We start from the raw sequence: 16,625 nt of genomic DNA, 5'->3' as shown, positions 1-16,625 counted from the left end.
TGGCGAGTTAGTGGCACGTTGGGAGGCCAGAATGACGGTTTACGATTTGCAATGTGTGTAAGCAGCGCCGACGGGGTGGCAAGGCGGGTCTGCCTACCTGCATTAATTGCTGGAAAGACGAAGAATGGCCATGCCGCCGGGCAAATGGCGCGCTCCGTGCTGCACTGCCAGTGTTGCAGTCTCGTGCGGAGTCCCACCTCGCCTGCCTCGGCCCCAGCGATCGCGGCGACAGCGGAACAATGGGGGACCCCTTGTTTGGCCTGCGCAACTCCTTCCACATAGGCGCCTTCCAGACCGCAATCAGCGAGGCCAGCCAGCTCACGGGGCTGAGCGAGGCGGAGAAGATCGAGCGGGACGTGTTTGTGTATCGCTCCTACATCGAGCTGGGCAGCTATGAGGTGCGGCGGAGGGGCTTATCAGGCGTCCGGCGGGTGGCGGCCACCGACAACGGCCTGCCGGCAGCGGGGCGCCCACACCACCGCCACGCCGCAACCGCCTCCCACCCCTCCCCATGCCTTCTGCTCTGTCCCAAGCACTGCCTGACCCCCCCACACGCCTGCCGCCTGCAGCTCGTCATGTCGGAGATCTCGGGGGCCTCGCCCATGTCGCTGCAAGCGGTCAAGGCCCTGGCTCTCTACATGAAGGACCAGCGGGAGGCGGCGCTGGAGGCGGCGGCGAGCTGGCTGACCGACCCCGCAGCGGCCAGCAACTCTACTGTGCTGCTGGTGGCGGGCATGCTGTATGCGCTGGAGGAGAACTACGTGGAGGCGCTCAAGGCGTGCCACACCGGCGGCAGCCTGGAGATGTGAGTCGCGGTGCACTCTGATCAGGCGTGCTGAAGGGTCGCTGGCTGGCCGGCGTGCGGGAGGGCCGTGCGCAGCGGGCACCCAGCTTGCTGGCAGGGAGGCAGGCGGCCAGACGGCTGGACAAGGGATGGCAGCATACGGGCCGCAGAGTTTGGGCAGGCAGGAAGTGTGAAAGTTGTGTGGCCCCACTCAAGTCCTCCTACCCAGGCAGGCGCTGTACGCTCCCCACCTCTCGCTGACTGCCCTGTTGCGCCTCGTGTGCCCTGCCCTGCTGCCTGCAGGATGGCGCTGTGTGTGCAGGTGTACCTCAAGATGGACCGAGTGGACCAGGCGGAGAAGCAGGTGTGTGGGGCTGGTGTCTGGGGTTGTCTGTGGTGGTAGTGGCAGTTTGGGAGAGCACATGCGTGCCAGCTTGGAGTGAGCTGGCTTGCCAGCTCGCGTCTGGCATCTCTGCATCCCCAGGCAGACTCCCCATCCAGCTGCTCCTGCTGTGCCTGCTGTGCACCCGGTGCGGGCACACGACGCTGAGCTGAGCCTGGCCGCCGCTGCCACCGCCGCAGGTCAAGGCGATGTCAGCGGTGGACGACGACGCAACGCTGTCGCAGCTGGCGGCGGCGTGGGTGGGGCTGCACCAGGTGCGCAGGCTGGCGCAGGGGCGTGGGTTGGCCCACGGGGCAAAGCGGGAGTAGTTGGCGCAGCGCTGCGCTGCAGAGTTACTGTGGTGCGGTGGGAGCAAGATCCCAATGTTGCTTGCTTGCTTGCCACTGCTGCACCTCGCCTCACCCCGGCCTCTCCACCCTGCCCCTGCCTCTCCCCTCTGCCCGCCTTGCTCCTCCCTCTGTCCCTCACCTGCCCCCTGGCCTCCTCCCTCCCTACCATGCCATGCCTGTCGCAGGGCGGGGCCAAGGTGCAGGAGGCCTTCTACATCTTCCAGGAGCTGGGCGACAAGTTCAGCTGGACGGTGCGGCTGCACAACGGGCTGGCCGCCTGCCAGATGCGCATGGGGCGGTGGGAGGATGCCGAGTCGGAGCTGCTGCAGGTGGGTGTGTGGGGGTGTGGGTGGGTGGTGGCTGCAGAGGGCAGTCAAGCAGTCGAAGCATGGCCAGAAAGCGTCTGATCCCCCGCCAGCTCCCCAGAATGCAAGCAGCGTGCTAGCCCCAGCGTCAGCCTCCCCAGCCTGCCGTGCCTGTTTTTTCGCTGCGATGTGGGCTGTGTCGACGCGGTGGCGGCGCTGCCTGCCTGCCCTGCCTGCAGGCGTTTGAGAAGAATCCCAAGGACGGCGACACACTGGCCAACCTGGTGGCCGTCTCCCTGCACCTGGGCAAGTCGGCGGCGCGCTACATGAGCCAGCTGAAGCTGGTGGCGCCCAGCCACGCCATCGTGCAGCGCACCGAGGAGGGGGAGGCTGCCTTCGACCGCGCTGCCTCTGCCATCACCGCGTGACGCACGCCGGCAGCTCCCAGAGATGCATGTGGATGACTCTTTAAGCTGTTAGGATGACGGCAACTCTCCCTTGATTTTTGCTCTCAGCATTGCAAACCACATTTCAAACATGGTATGCACCCAAGCGAAGCGTGTCCTCACCTGGCGTGGCTTGGTTCCTCAGCCTGAGCAGTGCGGCTGTCGAATGCGATGGCTGAAGTCCTCGCCGCAGCCGGAGCTGCAGCAGCTTGCTGCAAGAGCACTGCAGGAGCACTGATAGAGGCAGCCGCCCTTCGCCTGCCAAGAAGCAAGGCGGACAGCGCGCCATGTGCAGCTGCCACAGCACATCAGCTGCACGTGCCATGACTCAGGCGGGGATGCGCAGACAGGCAGAAGAGCAGTAGCCACCACCCGGCCACAAGGAACCCCACGTGCATTGATGATAAAAGAGTCTCTCATGTACAAATTCGAAACGACAGCAGCCAGCAATTGAATGAATAACCAACTTCAGAGCGAAAGGACTCCAAGCAGCAGTCACACGGCGGCGCCACCATCGCCGCCAGGCCTCCTCAGCCCTTCTTCTGCTTGCTGGCGTGCAGGTGCGCAAAGTGCTTCAGCGTGCGCTTCAACGCCTCGTCCACAGGAACCTGTGCAAAGTCGAGCAGGCAGCAGGGCACGGCCAACGATGGTGGGATCGCATGCAATAAGGGAGCAGACGCTGTGTGCCGCAGAACACGCGCTGAGCATGGAGGCATGCAGTGGCCCCTACTCCAGGCGGCACACGCGCCACCCGCAATGCGGCACGTGTCCCCCGCACACACACCAGCACACCTTTGGCGTGTAGCCGAAGTCGCGCCTGGCGGCCGCGCAGGAGAAGGTGCGGTTGGTGGCCGTGATCTTGATGCGGGCGGGCGTGAAGTCAGACTGCATGTCACGCCCCAGCAGGCGGCACAGCGGCACCACCAGCAGCTGCACGATGAGGGCGATGAAGTAGATGAGGCCAAAGGGCAGCCTGCGAGGGATGCACCAGAGGGGAGAGGGCCCGTGAGCACCAGCGCCAGCATGGGTCGCAGCACGGCGGGCAAGCCCTGCACTCCCGAGCCGCTGCCCCGCTGTCGGCAGCGGTGCTGGCGCTGCCACCGACTTGACGTGCGGCCGCGGGTAGCCCATGCCCTCGCAGACGTCGCCCATGAAGCCCCAGAAGGTGCGCGGCTCGTCATTGGTCACAAAGTAGGCCCGCCCGCCCAGCGGGCAGTCGGGCCCTTCCAGCGCCTCGGCCGCCTCGATGTGGGCCTGCAGGTGGGCGAGGTGTGGTGAGGGGCGCCGGTTCCAGCCACGACGCGCAGCAGGTGCGGCCAGCTGGCCAGGAAGCCGGCACGGCAGCAGCGCGGCAAATGCGGCAGCCTCAGCCACCACCCTCCCTGCCCTCTGCCCTGCCGTGTGCTACCGCAACAAAGGCGCTCCCATCCCCACCTGCGCCACGTTGCCCACGTAAGTCCAGTCCATCTCGTTGCGTCCGCTGCCGATGATGTACTTGAGCTTGCCGCGGGCCGCGTTGCGCACCTGCGGGCAGGCAGGGGCAGGCGGATGCAGGCGGGCGCCATGTGTGCCTAGCGAGGGAAGGGCGGCAGCAGCCACCGTGGCACCGTCTGAAAAACAGACCCGCAACACACCCAGCAACACAGCCTCACAGGCAACCAACCCACCGTGGTGGGCACCATGAGCGTGTCGTACTCTCCAAAGATGCCGCTGGGCCTCAGGGAGCAAGTGGCCAGCCCGCCGCGCCCGTTGGCCGCCAGGGCCAGCTTCTCGCCTGCGGGGTCAGGGGCAATCGCCGGAGGCGGCCGGGCAAGAAATGGGTGTCAGTGAGGGTTGGTGTGCAGCGGGCGGCCGGCAGAGCAGCCTGCAGCCGGTGCACACGGAGCAGCAGCGCCCACACCTCCCCATCATCCGCATCCTGGTTCCTGGCCGCTCCAGCTCACCCTCAATCTTGGTGTGGGTGTAGTAGTCAACGGCGGCCCTGGCGGCATACCGCTGGCTCTCGTCAACCAGCACCAGGTCCCGCCCTTCAAACACCACCGAGGCAGACGAGGTGTAGACGAGGCGTGCCACGCCGCCCGCCACGCAGCCGTCAATCACATTCTGCACACGGAACAGAGGGAACGCACGCAGGCAGGCTGATCGACCCTGCTCAGCAGCCAGCCTGGGCTGTGTGCCGGCTGCTGCACGACAGTGCACGTAGCGGCTGCCACCCCTCCCGTCGCAGCCAGATGGTGCCTGTGCTGCTGCCGATGCTGCCACCTGCTCAGTCCATCCCCACCCCTCATCATCCCACCTGCGTGCCACCGACATTGACGTCCCTCATGAGAGCCTCGTTCAGGCTGTTGTGTGCGGTGGGGGCGGCAGTGGCCACATGGAACACTGTGTCCATGCCTGCAGGGGCACCGAATGGCGTGTGGGCGCACAGGGGTGGCCCAGGGTGGCTCAGGGCGGCTGCCATACCCACCAACCACCCCAGACCGACGCGGCTGTGGCACGGCAAGCTGTCCTGGCCACCGGCGGCGGCTGCTCTCACCCTGGCAGGCGTCTGCCACCTGCTGGGCGTTGCGCAGGTCTCCCACAATGTACTTGGCCCACTCCTCGCCCTCCACGGCCCGCACATCAAACACGGTGACATCCCAGCGCCCGCTGTCCAGCAGCTGCGACACGAGGTGGCGCCCCACAAAGCCCGAGCCTCCCGTGACCAGGCACCGCCGCTTGGTGGCAGGCTTGCGCCGGGGGCTGGTCCACACCATGGCTCTAGAGCTGGGGCTGCCTCTAATAACCTAAGCAGCAGCGAAAAGCAGCGCTGCTTGCGTTCCTGCTGCTGCTGCCGCTGCCGCCAGCACAAGGGCTGCTTGCGGCCGATGCCAGGACTAGCTGCAGGCTAAAGGGCCTCAATATTTGCGCTCCCGCTCTTGCTTGAGGAGCTGAAGCGGGTGGGAGGTCCAGGGGAGCAGTCAGCAGAGAGCAGGGCGCCACCGCGCCAGCAGCAACATGATCGGCTGGAAGCACCAACTCCGGGTCCTGCTGCATCGCCCAACGCACCCACCTCTTGGATCTTGTCGTCAGTCACGTCGCTGGGCGGGTACACTACGTAGGACCTCTGCACCGTGAGCGGGAGTTTGGTGCAGCGCTGCCACGAGGAGGAGCAGGGCAGAATGATCGGCAAATGGTGCAGGGAGAACTCACGCTCTTGATGATGGCCTGAAGCACGTCCTCCCTCATCACCACGGCGGCAGTGAGGCAAATTGGAATGGCGACGTAGAGACTGAATTTGAACGCCTGCAGACCAAACCCTGCGAGTCAGTGCAGTTTCCAGTGTGTTACGCAGCTTGTGGGAGACCGCCGCACCTCTAGTTTGCCACTGCCCATGTTGGTCTCGTCACATGCACCAAGGGGAGCTGTTGCTGGGGCGGGGCGGATGTCTGAGACGCTGTTGCGGGCCCCTCCAAAGCGCCTTCGTAGGCCACGAGACAACTCTGCCAATGCCCCGCTGGCAGTGAGTAGGCTCAGAGCCAGGCACAGCTTTGGGCTCTATCACAGCTGTCGGCAGTTGGATCGTTCCCATCGGACTCATGTGCAGCAGCCCACCGTCCCGCTCGCTCTACCTCAACACGACTGCAGACGCAGCAGCCCCTACAAGGCCCACCAGCGCCCCTCCCATGGCGACATCGCAGGAGCTGGGTCCCGAGTACGCCCGGGCGCCCCAGGAACCCGTGGGGCGCACCCCTCGCGGGGCGGAGATTGAAGTGCCTCCGGCACCGCTGGTGCGCCGCCTGTTTTTGCCTTCCCCAGCTGCCGCCCTCCTCCTGCCGCTGTCACATGGGTGTGCATGTAGCTTGGTGTTCGGCGACCGTGACAGAATGCCCCGGCTTGTGGAGTGGCTGGCGCTCAACGGTGCCACCCACCGCGGTGCCGCTCAGCCCGTACCGGCGCTTCCCCCCATGCCTCACCCGCCGCGCTCCGCTGACCGCAGGGCCTGGTGGCGCTGCACAACCTGTGGAAGAAGACCAAGGGCACCCTCAGCATCGACCTGAAGCGCAAGCTGTTCAAGGGCGGGGCGCCAGGGGACACGCTGTGGCGGGTGCAGCCAGACGCCAGCGCACAGCCCAGCGGCAGGCACAGGCACGTCGCTGGCTGGCTGCCGATTGGGGGAGGCGGTGCTTCGGGATGGACACGGCTGCTGCAGGCGTGCCTCGTTGCCCGGGTGCTTGCTACCGGCACTGCCTGGCACAATGTGGATCCGCCGGGGCTGTGCCAGATGCCGGCCTGAACCTGCTCTGCTCTGCCTGCCTGCCGTGCCTGCCTCTTGATGCAGAGGCAGGCCGCCATCCAGGCCGCAGCCGCCGCCGGCATTCTATGGGCAGGCGCCTCCAGGGCCGCCGCCGGGGGCCTACAGCGGCGGTGGGTACGGCGGCGGCTATGGTGGGCCGCGGGGCGGCGGCGCGCCTCTCTATGACCTGCCCAGTGTCGGCTTCATGAACACGGGGGCGCGGGTGAAGGTCTTGCGGCACCTGCAGGTGGGTGGCAGCCTGTGGCGTTGGCGGTGGGGCGGCACCATGGAAGGGGCCACCTGCCCTGGCAAACCGCCCGCGCCCTTGGTGGCGATGCTCCCTGCCCCTGCTGCTGCGGGTTCGTCTTCCTTCCCGCAACGCCTCGCCCTGCCATGCTGTGCCATGGCGCTAATCCACGCCCTGCACGCTGCCTGCCTGCCTGCCTGCCTCAGTTTGGGCCCAAGGTGGAGGTGGAGCGCCCCTCGGGGCTCAAGGGGCAGGTGCCCACCCTCGACTTTGGGTTTGGACTGGCGTTTGAGCTGGATACGGCCGAGCTGCAGCCGCAGGTGGGCGGGTGGGGAGAGGGCAGGCCCTGAGGGAGCTCCGGCTGGCCCCTACACCACACCATGCATGCACTGCCTGCGCCCTGACAGGCCCGCCTCGCCTCATGAATCCCGCCCTGCACCGCGCCCCTGCCTCCCGCCCCAGGTGCGCCTCAAGTTCCGAGACATCCTCTCCATCAAGGCGCTGCCCTACCCCGCACTCAAGATCCAGAAGCGCCTGGCACTGCCCGAGGGCAGCTGGGGCGTGCGGCTCAGGTGCGGCCGGGCGGGGGATGGGCCTCAGCAGCGACAGCGTGCAGGCGCTGGGCTTCCCCCTCACCCCACGTGCCTGCTGCCCTCCCTGCGCCCAGCTACGAGTGCCCGCTGGAGGGAATAACCACCTTCTATCAACCTCCAGCCCGCCTGCTGATGTCCATTGATAACATGCAGCACAACGGGGTGCAGCTGACGCAGGTGTTCACCTGGCTGGCCTGCCTGGGTGCATTGGCGGGCTCCTTAACGGTTGAGACCTCTTGGCAACCCAGCCACAACGTGACTTCCACAGCACCCATTCTGCCCCTCTTCACAGGCTGGCCTGGAGTTCAATTACGCCGGCGACTTTTATGAGGGCAACACACAACTGCGAGCGGCAGGCCTGGTTGCGCTGTGAGTTTATTGCCGCAGTGTATTGCCGCTGCATGTGCGGCACGGGGAGGGGATGTATGGGGAGGATCTGCTAGTTCATGCTGCGCCTCATTGGCGGCCCTGCCTGCCGTGCTGTGCCCTGCCACAGGCCCCGCGAGCTGCCCATTGTGGAGGGGCAGCCGATGGTGGGGCTGGAACTGAAGCGGCTGGGCCTGAAGGCGGCCTGGTGACGGCAGCGCTTGTGCAACAGCAGCCCCCGCACTGACCACCCCTGATTGCAGCAGACACAGATGCATGGCATTTTTGTACTGCCTTTTCTGATCCTCACTCTGTTGCTTGTGCCTCAGCTGTTTTCCCACACATTTGAACATCCGCACTTGCGGACCGCTTCACATCTGTTTACATCACCCGGCCGGGCCAACAGCGCAGAGGCTGGTGAAATGTTGGAATGAGTGTATCTTGAATGAATAGGGGGCAACAGGCGAGTTCAAAAGACCCGGTCACTTGCCAGAGTGACGCATCAAAAGCCAAGGGGTGGAGGGGAGCAGGGTTGCAGGAAAATCAAGTACGGCAAGAGTGCTTGTCCTTGTGAAAAAGATAGTGACGCTGCACCACAGGCGCTTGGGACCTGGTCCCAGCGAGATGATGCTTCAAGCTGGAGCAATTCCGCTCAAAATGGGGAACAGCAGGCCCACGAGTATGCCCAGCACCATGCCGGCACACACCTGCAGAGCCAGAGAGCGGCAGCTGGCATGCTGGGCCCTCGCACAAGGCATGGCAACCATCCATACAAGCGCAAGCATCCCGTCTGTTGGGCTCCCAGAGGCTGCATGCCGCCGGGTCCTCACAGCGTGCGCCCTGGCGGCCACCCCATCCACCCACCTGCCGCGGCGTGTGGCCCAGCACCTCCTTGAGCTTGCGTGCGCTCATGGGGTGCCCCTCCAGCACCTCCCCCACCACCACATTCAGCAGCTCCGCCTGCAGGCCTGCGTGCCGACGGATGCCCATCGCATCGTACATCACAATCACGCTGCAGGACAGGAGGGGCAGGGAGGGGAGCGCGGAGGAGTGAGGGAAGGGCCAAGCCAGCCACTGCTGGTGCGGGGCGCCTGTGGTTGCCTGCCAGTGCTGCTCGGCGCCGCCGGGGCAGTTTGCATAGCAGAGAACGGGATGGCAGCGGGCATGGCCGGCGTGGGCGTGCCTGAAGCAGACGGCGACGGCGAAGAGCGGGCTGCCCAGGCCCTGCTGCATGGCGATGGCGGTGGTGACGGAAGAGCAGAGGGCGGAGTGGGAGGAGGGCATGCCGCCGGAGTCGAAGAAAGCGCGGGCATCCCACACCCCCGTCTTGTAGCGCTTGGTGAAGATCTTGAGGAATTGGGCCAGAAACCAGCCGCAGAAGCCGACGCAGAAGACATAGTTGGAGGCGAGGTCCGCCCACACGCTGCTGGCGCTGCTGCGCAAGGGCCCTGCCGCCGCTGCCGCGCACAGCAGCAAGCTGCCCAGCTGCTGCTGGTTGCCGCCGAGCAGCCTGTGGCGGGATGGAAGGGAGGGGAAGGTAGTCGCAACAAGGACAGCCTCTGTAAGGAGCGGGCCACCGCACTGTTGACAAGCTGGCGGCGGCGGCCGGCACCCTACCTGCACAGCGTGTCGCTGGCCGCCGCTCGCTGCTCCCTGATCGCTGCTGCCGCTTGCTGCACCGTTGTCGCTAGCTGCCGGGCCACAGAGGGCCTGGGCGAGCTGCCGGGCTGCAAGGTGCTGTCAGTGGTGCAGCTGCTACTGCACTGGGCCCGACATCTACGAAACCGCAATGCCGCGGATGTGAGGGGCCGGCTGCAGGAGGGCCCCGCAAAGCAGGTCCGCTGCGACAGCGCCATCTCCCGAGGTGTGCCTTCAGAGGCTGGCTGGTGAGGATCAAGCTTGGGGACAATGCCTGGCAACGATAATGAGGCGTTAGTGAGCATTCCAATCCCTGCTGCGCGAAATCCTGCCAGCAGAGCGCAGGATTGGGGCCTCGGCTGGTCGCCCCCATGCCCCAATTGACTGCTCCCCGCTGCCACCGGATTCACCATGCAGTCCTTAGCTTGCACACTCGCGCCAGCGGCAGCGGGGCTGCAGCACTGCACAGCCCACCGACCGGCCCTGGCCAGCAGCAGCCGCCCTTTCACCACACAGCTGCCGCAGCGCCGCAGTTGGCAGCATGTGACGCGGGCAGAGGACGACAGCAGCAGCGAGCCGGCCGCCCAGCAGGTAGGCGCCGCCGCCACCCGCCACCTCTCGTCTGCTACCCGCCCGGTTTATAGTTGTTCTGTTGGCCTGTCTGCTCCGCATGAGAGACCCTTGCTTTCACCTTACCTATCACAGGCAGCGCCGCCACCAGCCCCGCAGCAGCAGCAGCAGCAGCAAGAGGAGGAGCCCATTTGGGTTCGCCGCGAGCGCGAGCGGCAGCTGCAGAAGGAGGAGGGCGGCAGCTTCGACCTGCCCTTCGGCGCCTACCTCCTCTTCTCCTCCTTCACCGCCATCGCAGCGGTGAGCGCGTTGTGGCGGTCGGCCCATCTCGACGCCTGCCTGGCCACTGGTGGCACCAGCACCCCGCACTACACCGCGGGCCGTAACCGTAGGCAGGCTCGCCTACGTTGATTGCCTTGCCGTGCCTGCCCCGCAGGTGGGCTCCATCTTCGAGTACGCCAACCAGCGCCCCGTGTTTGACGTCATCCAGCCCGACTCCCCGCTCTACACACCCATCCTGGGCTTCTTCGCCATCACCGGCCTCCCCACCTCCGCCTTCCTGTTCTTCAAGGCGGTGCAGAGCGCCAACAAGGAGGCGGAGCGCATGGACAAGCTGGACGGCTACTGAGTGGCGCCAGGCAGGGACCGGCGGTGCAGGCCAGGTGGCCAGCGGGGCTGCCGCCATCCCAATTCCGCCACGGCCGGCTGGGTCCCACCTCACGCACTCGTACCACTTTCTTGGTTTCGCTCTCTGATCTGATCTCGGCGGATTGTAACAGTTGCTTTTCTCAGCAGCAGCAGACATCAAAGTACATGTGATGGCTCACACTATGGTGACCAAACAAGCCGGGGATCTCTTCTCTAAACGTGCATCCTCACAGGCTAAGCCGCCGCTGTGTAGCCAGGGATGCCACCGGCGCAGCTGGGGCCAGCGTTGGCTGCTCGTGGGCTGCCACGGCTGCCTCTGCCGCGCCTGCGACGGCTGCAGCCACGCCTCCAGAGGCTGGCGCTGCATCGGTGCTGTCCTGCTGCGGCGAGTCGGTGCCAATGCGCTGGCGCTTGGTCGGCGGGTGCCTGCCCTCCGCCTTGCTCTCCTCGCTCTCGCTCTCCCGCTTGCAGCCCAGCTCGGCGCCGCTGTGCTGCGCCTGCGCGCCGGCCCCATCCTGCTGCTGATGCTCCTGGCTGGCGGTGTCGCTGGGCGGCTGCGCGGGCGCAGCCTGCCTCTGCTGCTGCCCACCGGCCCGGGCAGCCGCTGTCGCAGCACCCACAGCCGCCGCCTGGTACTCCTCTTCTGCCAGCTGCGCCAGGTCAGCAAGGTCGCTCTTCTGCTTGACCAGCGAGCCGCCCGGTGCCACTGCCGCTGCCACCCCTGCTGCCGCCTCGCCGCCCGGCGGACAGGCCGAGTAGTGGCTGGAGAGGTTGGAGGTGAGGCGCGCCAGGGGCTGGGGCTGCTGCTGCCCCTGCTCCGCCTCCTCCCGGCACACGGCCATGAGGGCTGCGGCGCGCGGGCTGCTCAATGGGCTGCCTGCTGCTGCCGGCGCTGGGCCGGGCACCGGTGTGGCTCCCAGGGCCACCATGTTGGCACTCACTTCTGAGGCCCAGTGCACCAGGCCCGCATGCAGGTGCTCCACATTGCTGCCGGTCTTGGCCAGCCAGCCACCTCCATTCACGGCCGCATGGTGCTGCTGCGGCGCCGCGTCAAACAGCGGCGGCGGCTGCTTGGGCGGCGAGTGGTGGCCCGAGCCGCGGCGCTGCCCGGCGCGGCCCGTGCTGCGGGTGGCGCCGCCGCTGCCCGGCGCCGGGCACAGGTGCTGCTGGAAGAGCGCTGCCGCGGGGTCCCACAGGTGCGAATCGGCGGCCATGGCTGGGAAGGAGAGGGACTTGGGGGCCTGAAACAGCGGAAAGAAAGATGCGGCTCAAGAGGCGGGCTGAGAGGCGGGGACGGGTGTGGGCGGTGTGATCGGGCGTATGGGCGGCTGGCACCCACTTGGCGCACCTCCTTCACAGGCGTGCCCAGCTGCTGCTCCGTAGCAGACGCGGGCAGCCGCAGCGGCAGGGGGATGGTGTGGAGCACCGGAAGCGGCCCGAAACCTGCAGCAGGGTGGGCGGCCGAGCGGTGGTGGCGGGCATGTCGGGCATGCACCCACACATCGCCCGAAGCGCCTCCTCACGGCGATCACGCACCAGTCTGGACATGGGTCAGCGACTGGTTCAGCGAAGCGCACGCGGCCTGGCAAGCGTGCAGAAACGAGTAGACCGCGTGAGCGCAGAGCTGAGCTCCCTCAGCCAGCTGCCTCTCTCTCTCTGGTTCAAGCATCACTGCGACGCTGCTTTCAAGGGCGCTTGTGTGGGAGGTGGGTGGGAGCCTGGGAGGTGGGGGACTTGAAGGCTTTCGCGGCTCAAGACGCAAAAGAGGGGCATGCAGGCGACTAGTGAAGTGCCACAAGCCGGGGTGCCGGGGCCGGCATGAGGGCCGCCGCAGCGCGCCGCCTGGCGGCTGCCAACGAGGCGGCGCCTCCAGAACCTCTACTCTCGTCATAGCATCTAGTCTCGTCATAGAGCCAGCAGGAGCTGCTGCGCAGTTTCACGACCATGGGTGCCCTGTTTGGCAAACTGCTGGCAGCGGTGCGCTGGGCCAAGCTGAAGCTGACTTTCACAAGGCATCACGCCCGCTGGGGAGCCCAGGAATGTGCTGCTGTGGCGCGTGGTGTCCTGTGGAGCGCATGGTGTGCACTGCAGCGCTTGGGTCGGTGGCGCTCGGCCGTCTTCCTTCACGGCAACTCGTCCCTTGTATGCTGACGCAGGTGGCGGCGGCCGTGCTGCTCATAATGGCCGCATGGAGCTACCCACCTGCTTGGGACACCTTTTCGCTGGACCCAAACTTTGTCAACCCGCAGGCAAGCAGCTTGTTCGCGTATAGCCCCACTGCCTGCTCCCTGGATGCACCACACTGCCTGCCACTCAAGCCTGCCCCATCCAGCTAATCGTGATATATACTTCCGTCATGCTTCTGGCTCGCAATATGGCCTCCAAGCCCGCCACCTTGCTCGTGCTGCACCTGGTGCCAGCTGCGGCGCTGGGCGCCAGCCTGGCGCTGGCGGTGGAGTATTTGACGCTGGCCGCCTGCGGCGGATATTCAGATAGCGTCACCAAGGCAAGGGCATGCATGCCTGATGCAAGTGCGGCGATTCCTTTTTAATGGTGGCACAACGCTATACATCACGCCTGCCTTGCTTTGCGACATGGCTGTGCAGGCAGCTGTGCTGTTGGCGCTCAGCAGCCCCGTCGCCTTCTGCCTCACCATCCAGCGCTTCTCCTCGCCAGAGTGGAGATTCCCCATGCTCTTTGCTTCCATGGTTTTCACGCTGACCGTCTGTGGAAGCTACCATGCGCCTGGGGGCCAGCTCTGGAAGTTTCCCCTGTATCTTGTCATGTATGCTTCCTTCTCGGGAATTGTTGCCGTGCTAGCATCCGAGCTGGTGACTCCCACACCCGCAGGCAAGCTAAGTTTTGCCTGCCGGCTGCTGGGCAGCCGGGCGACGGCCTTTCCCTACCAACGGGAGCAGGTGCAACAAGGACGCCCTGCGCCTTGCCCTGCGACCGTGCAGGCTTGTTGGCGCGGCGGCAGCTGGCGGCAGCCCTGCGGGGCACCGGGGAGCTCATGCACCAGGCGGTGGACTTGCTGAGCGGCGATGTGGATGTGCATGGCAGGCTGGTGCTGGCCAGCGGCAAGCCTCAAGGCCAGCTCAGCATCGACTCGGGCCTCTACTCCCGTATCTGGCCGCTGCACCAAAAGTCGAGCGCCGCAGGCACGGCCTGCCATGTGAGTTGCCGAGACTGCTGGACCACAGCTGTCAGCCAGTCGTGCTGTCGCCATCCAACAGCAGCATTGCAAGGGCCCGTGTGCTGCGTCACGTGCCTGCCTGGTGTGCTTGCTGCCCTTGCACAGGCTGCCACCACGTTTGTGTCGTCGGCTCGCTGGGAGGTTGACGTGTACCGAAAAACCCACCTCCTGCCCTTCGTGCCCTTTTTCAAGCTGTCTGTGCTGGCTCGCTCCCTGCTCAGGCAAGTAAGCCATCAAGCCCGCTGCGCTGCTGATCAATCCTTCTGCTTGCCATTGAAATGGAGGCCGAATGGTGGCCAAAGCTTGCTGAGATGCAGTGCCACCAGCATGTTGCTCTACCCGCTCCAGTCGGGAACGCTGAATGCTGCGCTGTGCCACCACCACCGCGAGCAGCTGCTGGCCGTGGCAACGGCCTTCCAGGCCTGCTGCTCTGCGGTGGCCGGCAGTCTGGAGAGCAACGAACCCATCGGCCACGCCCTGCAGGCAAGGAAGGATGGTGCAAAAGGGGGGCAGACGACAGGCCGCTCTGCGTCCGACATGTCGGCCTGTGCGTCATTTGGTACTTGGTGCAGGCCCTGGAGCAGCTGCACATCCAATTCCTGCGCCTGGGAGAGGCAGCTGCCAGCACCGCAGATGAGCTCCGGTCAGAGCCGCGCACCCTGACGTTCAGCACATTCTTCTCTCTCATCTTCTCGGCTGCGGCAAGGGTGGGAACGTGGAGTGGCAGAGGACATGCTGCCTGTGCCTTGCGCGTAGTGCCTGTTCGACTCCCGGCAGCCATTCATCGTCATCTGGGTCGGCGCCCTCCCTGCTCTGCAGCTGCGCAAGTGCTACCGCGTTTTGCCCGCCGCGCTGGCCCGTGACCAGCCGCGTGGCGCTGCCGAGGCCCAGGCCTGCTTTGAACGGCTTCCAGACTGGGACGCCCAGCTGCTAGCCAGCCTGGAGCTGCGGGGCCAGGTAACGAGGACCCCTGATTCCACGTGCATCATCACGACGTCAAGATGGTGTTCATATTCTGATGCACCCCATGCTGTGTGGATGTAGGATCATGGCCGGGATAGCATGGCGGTGCTGCGGGACTCCATCGTCAGCATCGACAGCAGCAGCGGCAGCAGCGGCAGCAGCTCGCGGTTGCCTGAGGTGCGTGCTGTGCGGGGCACATCCGGGGAGTTGGAGGTTCTGATGGAGGAAGCTGTGCACCTGCCTGGTGAGTCAAATGCATGGAGCCGGCAGGAAAGGGGTGCCCGGTTAACTTCCTTGCTGGTTCCACCTCCTGCCACACTGCTGTTGGCCAGCCCCAATGTCTGAAGCTACCTGCGGGCATGCCCTGGTCTCTGCAGCGGACCAGAAGCGGGAGCTGCTGGCACGCCTCTCGCAGCGCACAATCACGGCAGCCAAGCCGCACCCGGCGCGGCAGCATCCCGCGGGCGTCGCCTGGCTGCGGCGCGGCTGGCGCTGGCTGCTGCGGGTGGCTCCTGCCAGCGAACAGCAGCTTCGGCTGGCCCTGCAGTTCACCGCCTGCTTCCTGGCGGTGATGTTTCTACAGATTGCTGCCGAGTCTTACACTGCTCTGGCAGGACGACCCGTCTGGGCGGTACGTTCTGCTGCATTACCTGCTGTCGTTGATGGCGTAACCTGTCCTTTGCTACTTGAGCTGGTGCAGATGATCGTGGTGACGGTTCTGTTCGAGGCCTCTGCCGGCAGCAGCATAAAGAAGGGCCTGCTGCGCTTGGCGGGCACGCTGGGGGGCGCAGCAGTGGGCCTGGCAATTCTCTTCTTCGTCGTGCTTTGCACCGGTCTGAGCCACGCCAACCACCCGCAGGCATGGCTCCCTGTCAGGCACAGCTTGTCTGCGTGCTTGTCCAGTTGTACACGGGTTGATACCCCTCCATCCCTCTTCTCCCCTGCAAGCAGAAATTTATTCTGTCCTCTGTTCTGCTGGCACTGGCATGTGGCATTGCTGGAGCTGCTGCGGCCCGCACTCCCTCCCACACCTACATGCAGGCAGGCGTGGGTTATGCAGGGCTGCACCCTGGTATTCCAGCAGGTTCTCAATTCGTGTACCCTGCTGACTGCAGATAACGTTCTGCATCACCGTGACCGCCGTCGCTCTGGTGGCATACACTCAGGATGCTGTGCTGTGGAATCTGGTCAGACAAGCCACATTTGGAGGCCTTTGTTTGTCAGCTAGGCCATGAACTTGATCCTCTTCCTGCCCTCCTGCAGGCGCTCTGGCGGGTTGCGATGACGGGTGTGGGGATTGCCATTCAGTTCCTGGCCGTCACTCTCCTCTTCCCCGTCACCAGCCACTCCATCCTGCGACAACAGATGGCGGTGGCGCTGGGCCAGCTGGCAAGCGCTGCCGAGGAAACCATCGGCGAGATCATCCCTGGCAGTGGCAGGGAGGGGAGCGGGCACCCATGCAGCAAAGGGAGCAGCCGAGGCGCCTCTGGCATCGCCGCCGGCAACCAAACAGTGGTAGCTGAGGGCCACGTCCCTCGTCGACGCCAGCAGGAGGCGCCCGGCATTCAAGGCTCAACAGTAGCAGATGCCGCGGAGGCTGTGCCTGCCGATGCAGAGGCCAGCCCCTTCCAGCAGGTGCAGCAGAGTCCTCCACTGGAGGCACCAGCAACAGACGTGGAGGCTCCCTCCACACCGCACAGGCCGGTTGAGGGCACAGCAGGCACAGCAGGGCTGCCGCAGCGCCACACCAGCATGCGGCGGCTGCAGCTGGGGCAGCAGCCCTCGCTCGTCGTCCTGCCCCCCGACCCCGCAGCGATGAGCGGCGGCAGCCGCAAGGCCGTGCAGAGAGCTGTGCGCCAGC

At 65.7% G+C, this 16,625-nt stretch overlaps 6 protein-coding genes across 6 annotated transcripts; 3 read left to right on the top strand and 3 right to left on the bottom strand.

Moving 5' to 3' along the window:
• Positions 1-239: 239 nt before the first annotated feature.
• On the top strand, positions 240-2,249 carry CHLNCDRAFT_56683 (hypothetical protein; the record flags this gene model as incomplete). Its single annotated transcript, XM_005851369.1, has 6 exons — positions 240-398; positions 570-805; positions 1,088-1,148; positions 1,367-1,441; positions 1,702-1,845; positions 2,061-2,249. The coding sequence occupies 6 exons, from the start codon at positions 240-242 to the stop codon at positions 2,247-2,249; spliced, it is 864 nt and encodes a 287-aa protein (XP_005851431.1).
• A 548-nt stretch (positions 2,250-2,797) lies between these two features.
• CHLNCDRAFT_49861 (hypothetical protein) lies at positions 2,798-5,023 on the bottom strand (the record flags this gene model as incomplete). Its single annotated transcript, XM_005851077.1, has 8 exons — positions 2,798-2,875; positions 3,060-3,240; positions 3,373-3,521; positions 3,702-3,791; positions 3,935-4,041; positions 4,211-4,370; positions 4,564-4,661; positions 4,804-5,023. The coding sequence occupies 8 exons, from the start codon at positions 5,021-5,023 to the stop codon at positions 2,798-2,800; spliced, it is 1,083 nt and encodes a 360-aa protein (XP_005851139.1).
• A 909-nt stretch (positions 5,024-5,932) lies between these two features.
• Positions 5,933-7,961, top strand: CHLNCDRAFT_137735 (hypothetical protein; the record flags this gene model as incomplete). The annotated part of the gene is made up of 8 exons (XM_005851368.1): positions 5,933-6,037; positions 6,247-6,354; positions 6,614-6,790; positions 6,997-7,110; positions 7,253-7,362; positions 7,458-7,560; positions 7,676-7,752; positions 7,880-7,961. 8 exons carry the CDS (start codon positions 5,933-5,935, stop codon positions 7,959-7,961), a joined length of 876 nt encoding a protein of 291 aa, XP_005851430.1.
• Positions 7,962-8,381: 420 nt separating this feature from the next.
• CHLNCDRAFT_137734 (hypothetical protein) lies at positions 8,382-9,605 on the bottom strand (the record flags this gene model as incomplete). The annotated part of the gene is made up of 4 exons (XM_005851076.1): positions 8,382-8,456; positions 8,614-8,761; positions 8,825-9,259; positions 9,367-9,605. The coding sequence occupies 4 exons, from the start codon at positions 9,603-9,605 to the stop codon at positions 8,382-8,384; spliced, it is 897 nt and encodes a 298-aa protein (XP_005851138.1).
• Positions 9,606-9,657: 52 nt separating this feature from the next.
• On the top strand, positions 9,658-10,585 carry CHLNCDRAFT_137733 (hypothetical protein; the record flags this gene model as incomplete). Its single annotated transcript, XM_005851367.1, has 4 exons — positions 9,658-9,684; positions 9,904-9,978; positions 10,093-10,257; positions 10,394-10,585. 4 exons carry the CDS (start codon positions 9,658-9,660, stop codon positions 10,583-10,585), a joined length of 459 nt encoding a protein of 152 aa, XP_005851429.1.
• A 247-nt stretch (positions 10,586-10,832) lies between these two features.
• On the bottom strand, positions 10,833-11,819 carry CHLNCDRAFT_137732 (expressed protein; the record flags this gene model as incomplete). Its single annotated transcript, XM_005851075.1, has 1 exon — positions 10,833-11,819. The coding sequence occupies one exon, from the start codon at positions 11,817-11,819 to the stop codon at positions 10,833-10,835; it is 987 nt and encodes a 328-aa protein (XP_005851137.1).
• Positions 11,820-16,625: the final 4,806 nt, after the last annotated feature.

The sequence above is a fragment of the Chlorella variabilis genome (assembly GCF_000147415.1).
Source record: "Chlorella variabilis unplaced genomic scaffold CHLNCscaffold_2, whole genome shotgun sequence".
Classification (NCBI taxonomy): Eukaryota; Viridiplantae; Chlorophyta; class Trebouxiophyceae; order Chlorellales; family Chlorellaceae; genus Chlorella; species Chlorella variabilis.
This window is presented reverse-complemented; position numbering and strand designations above follow the sequence as displayed.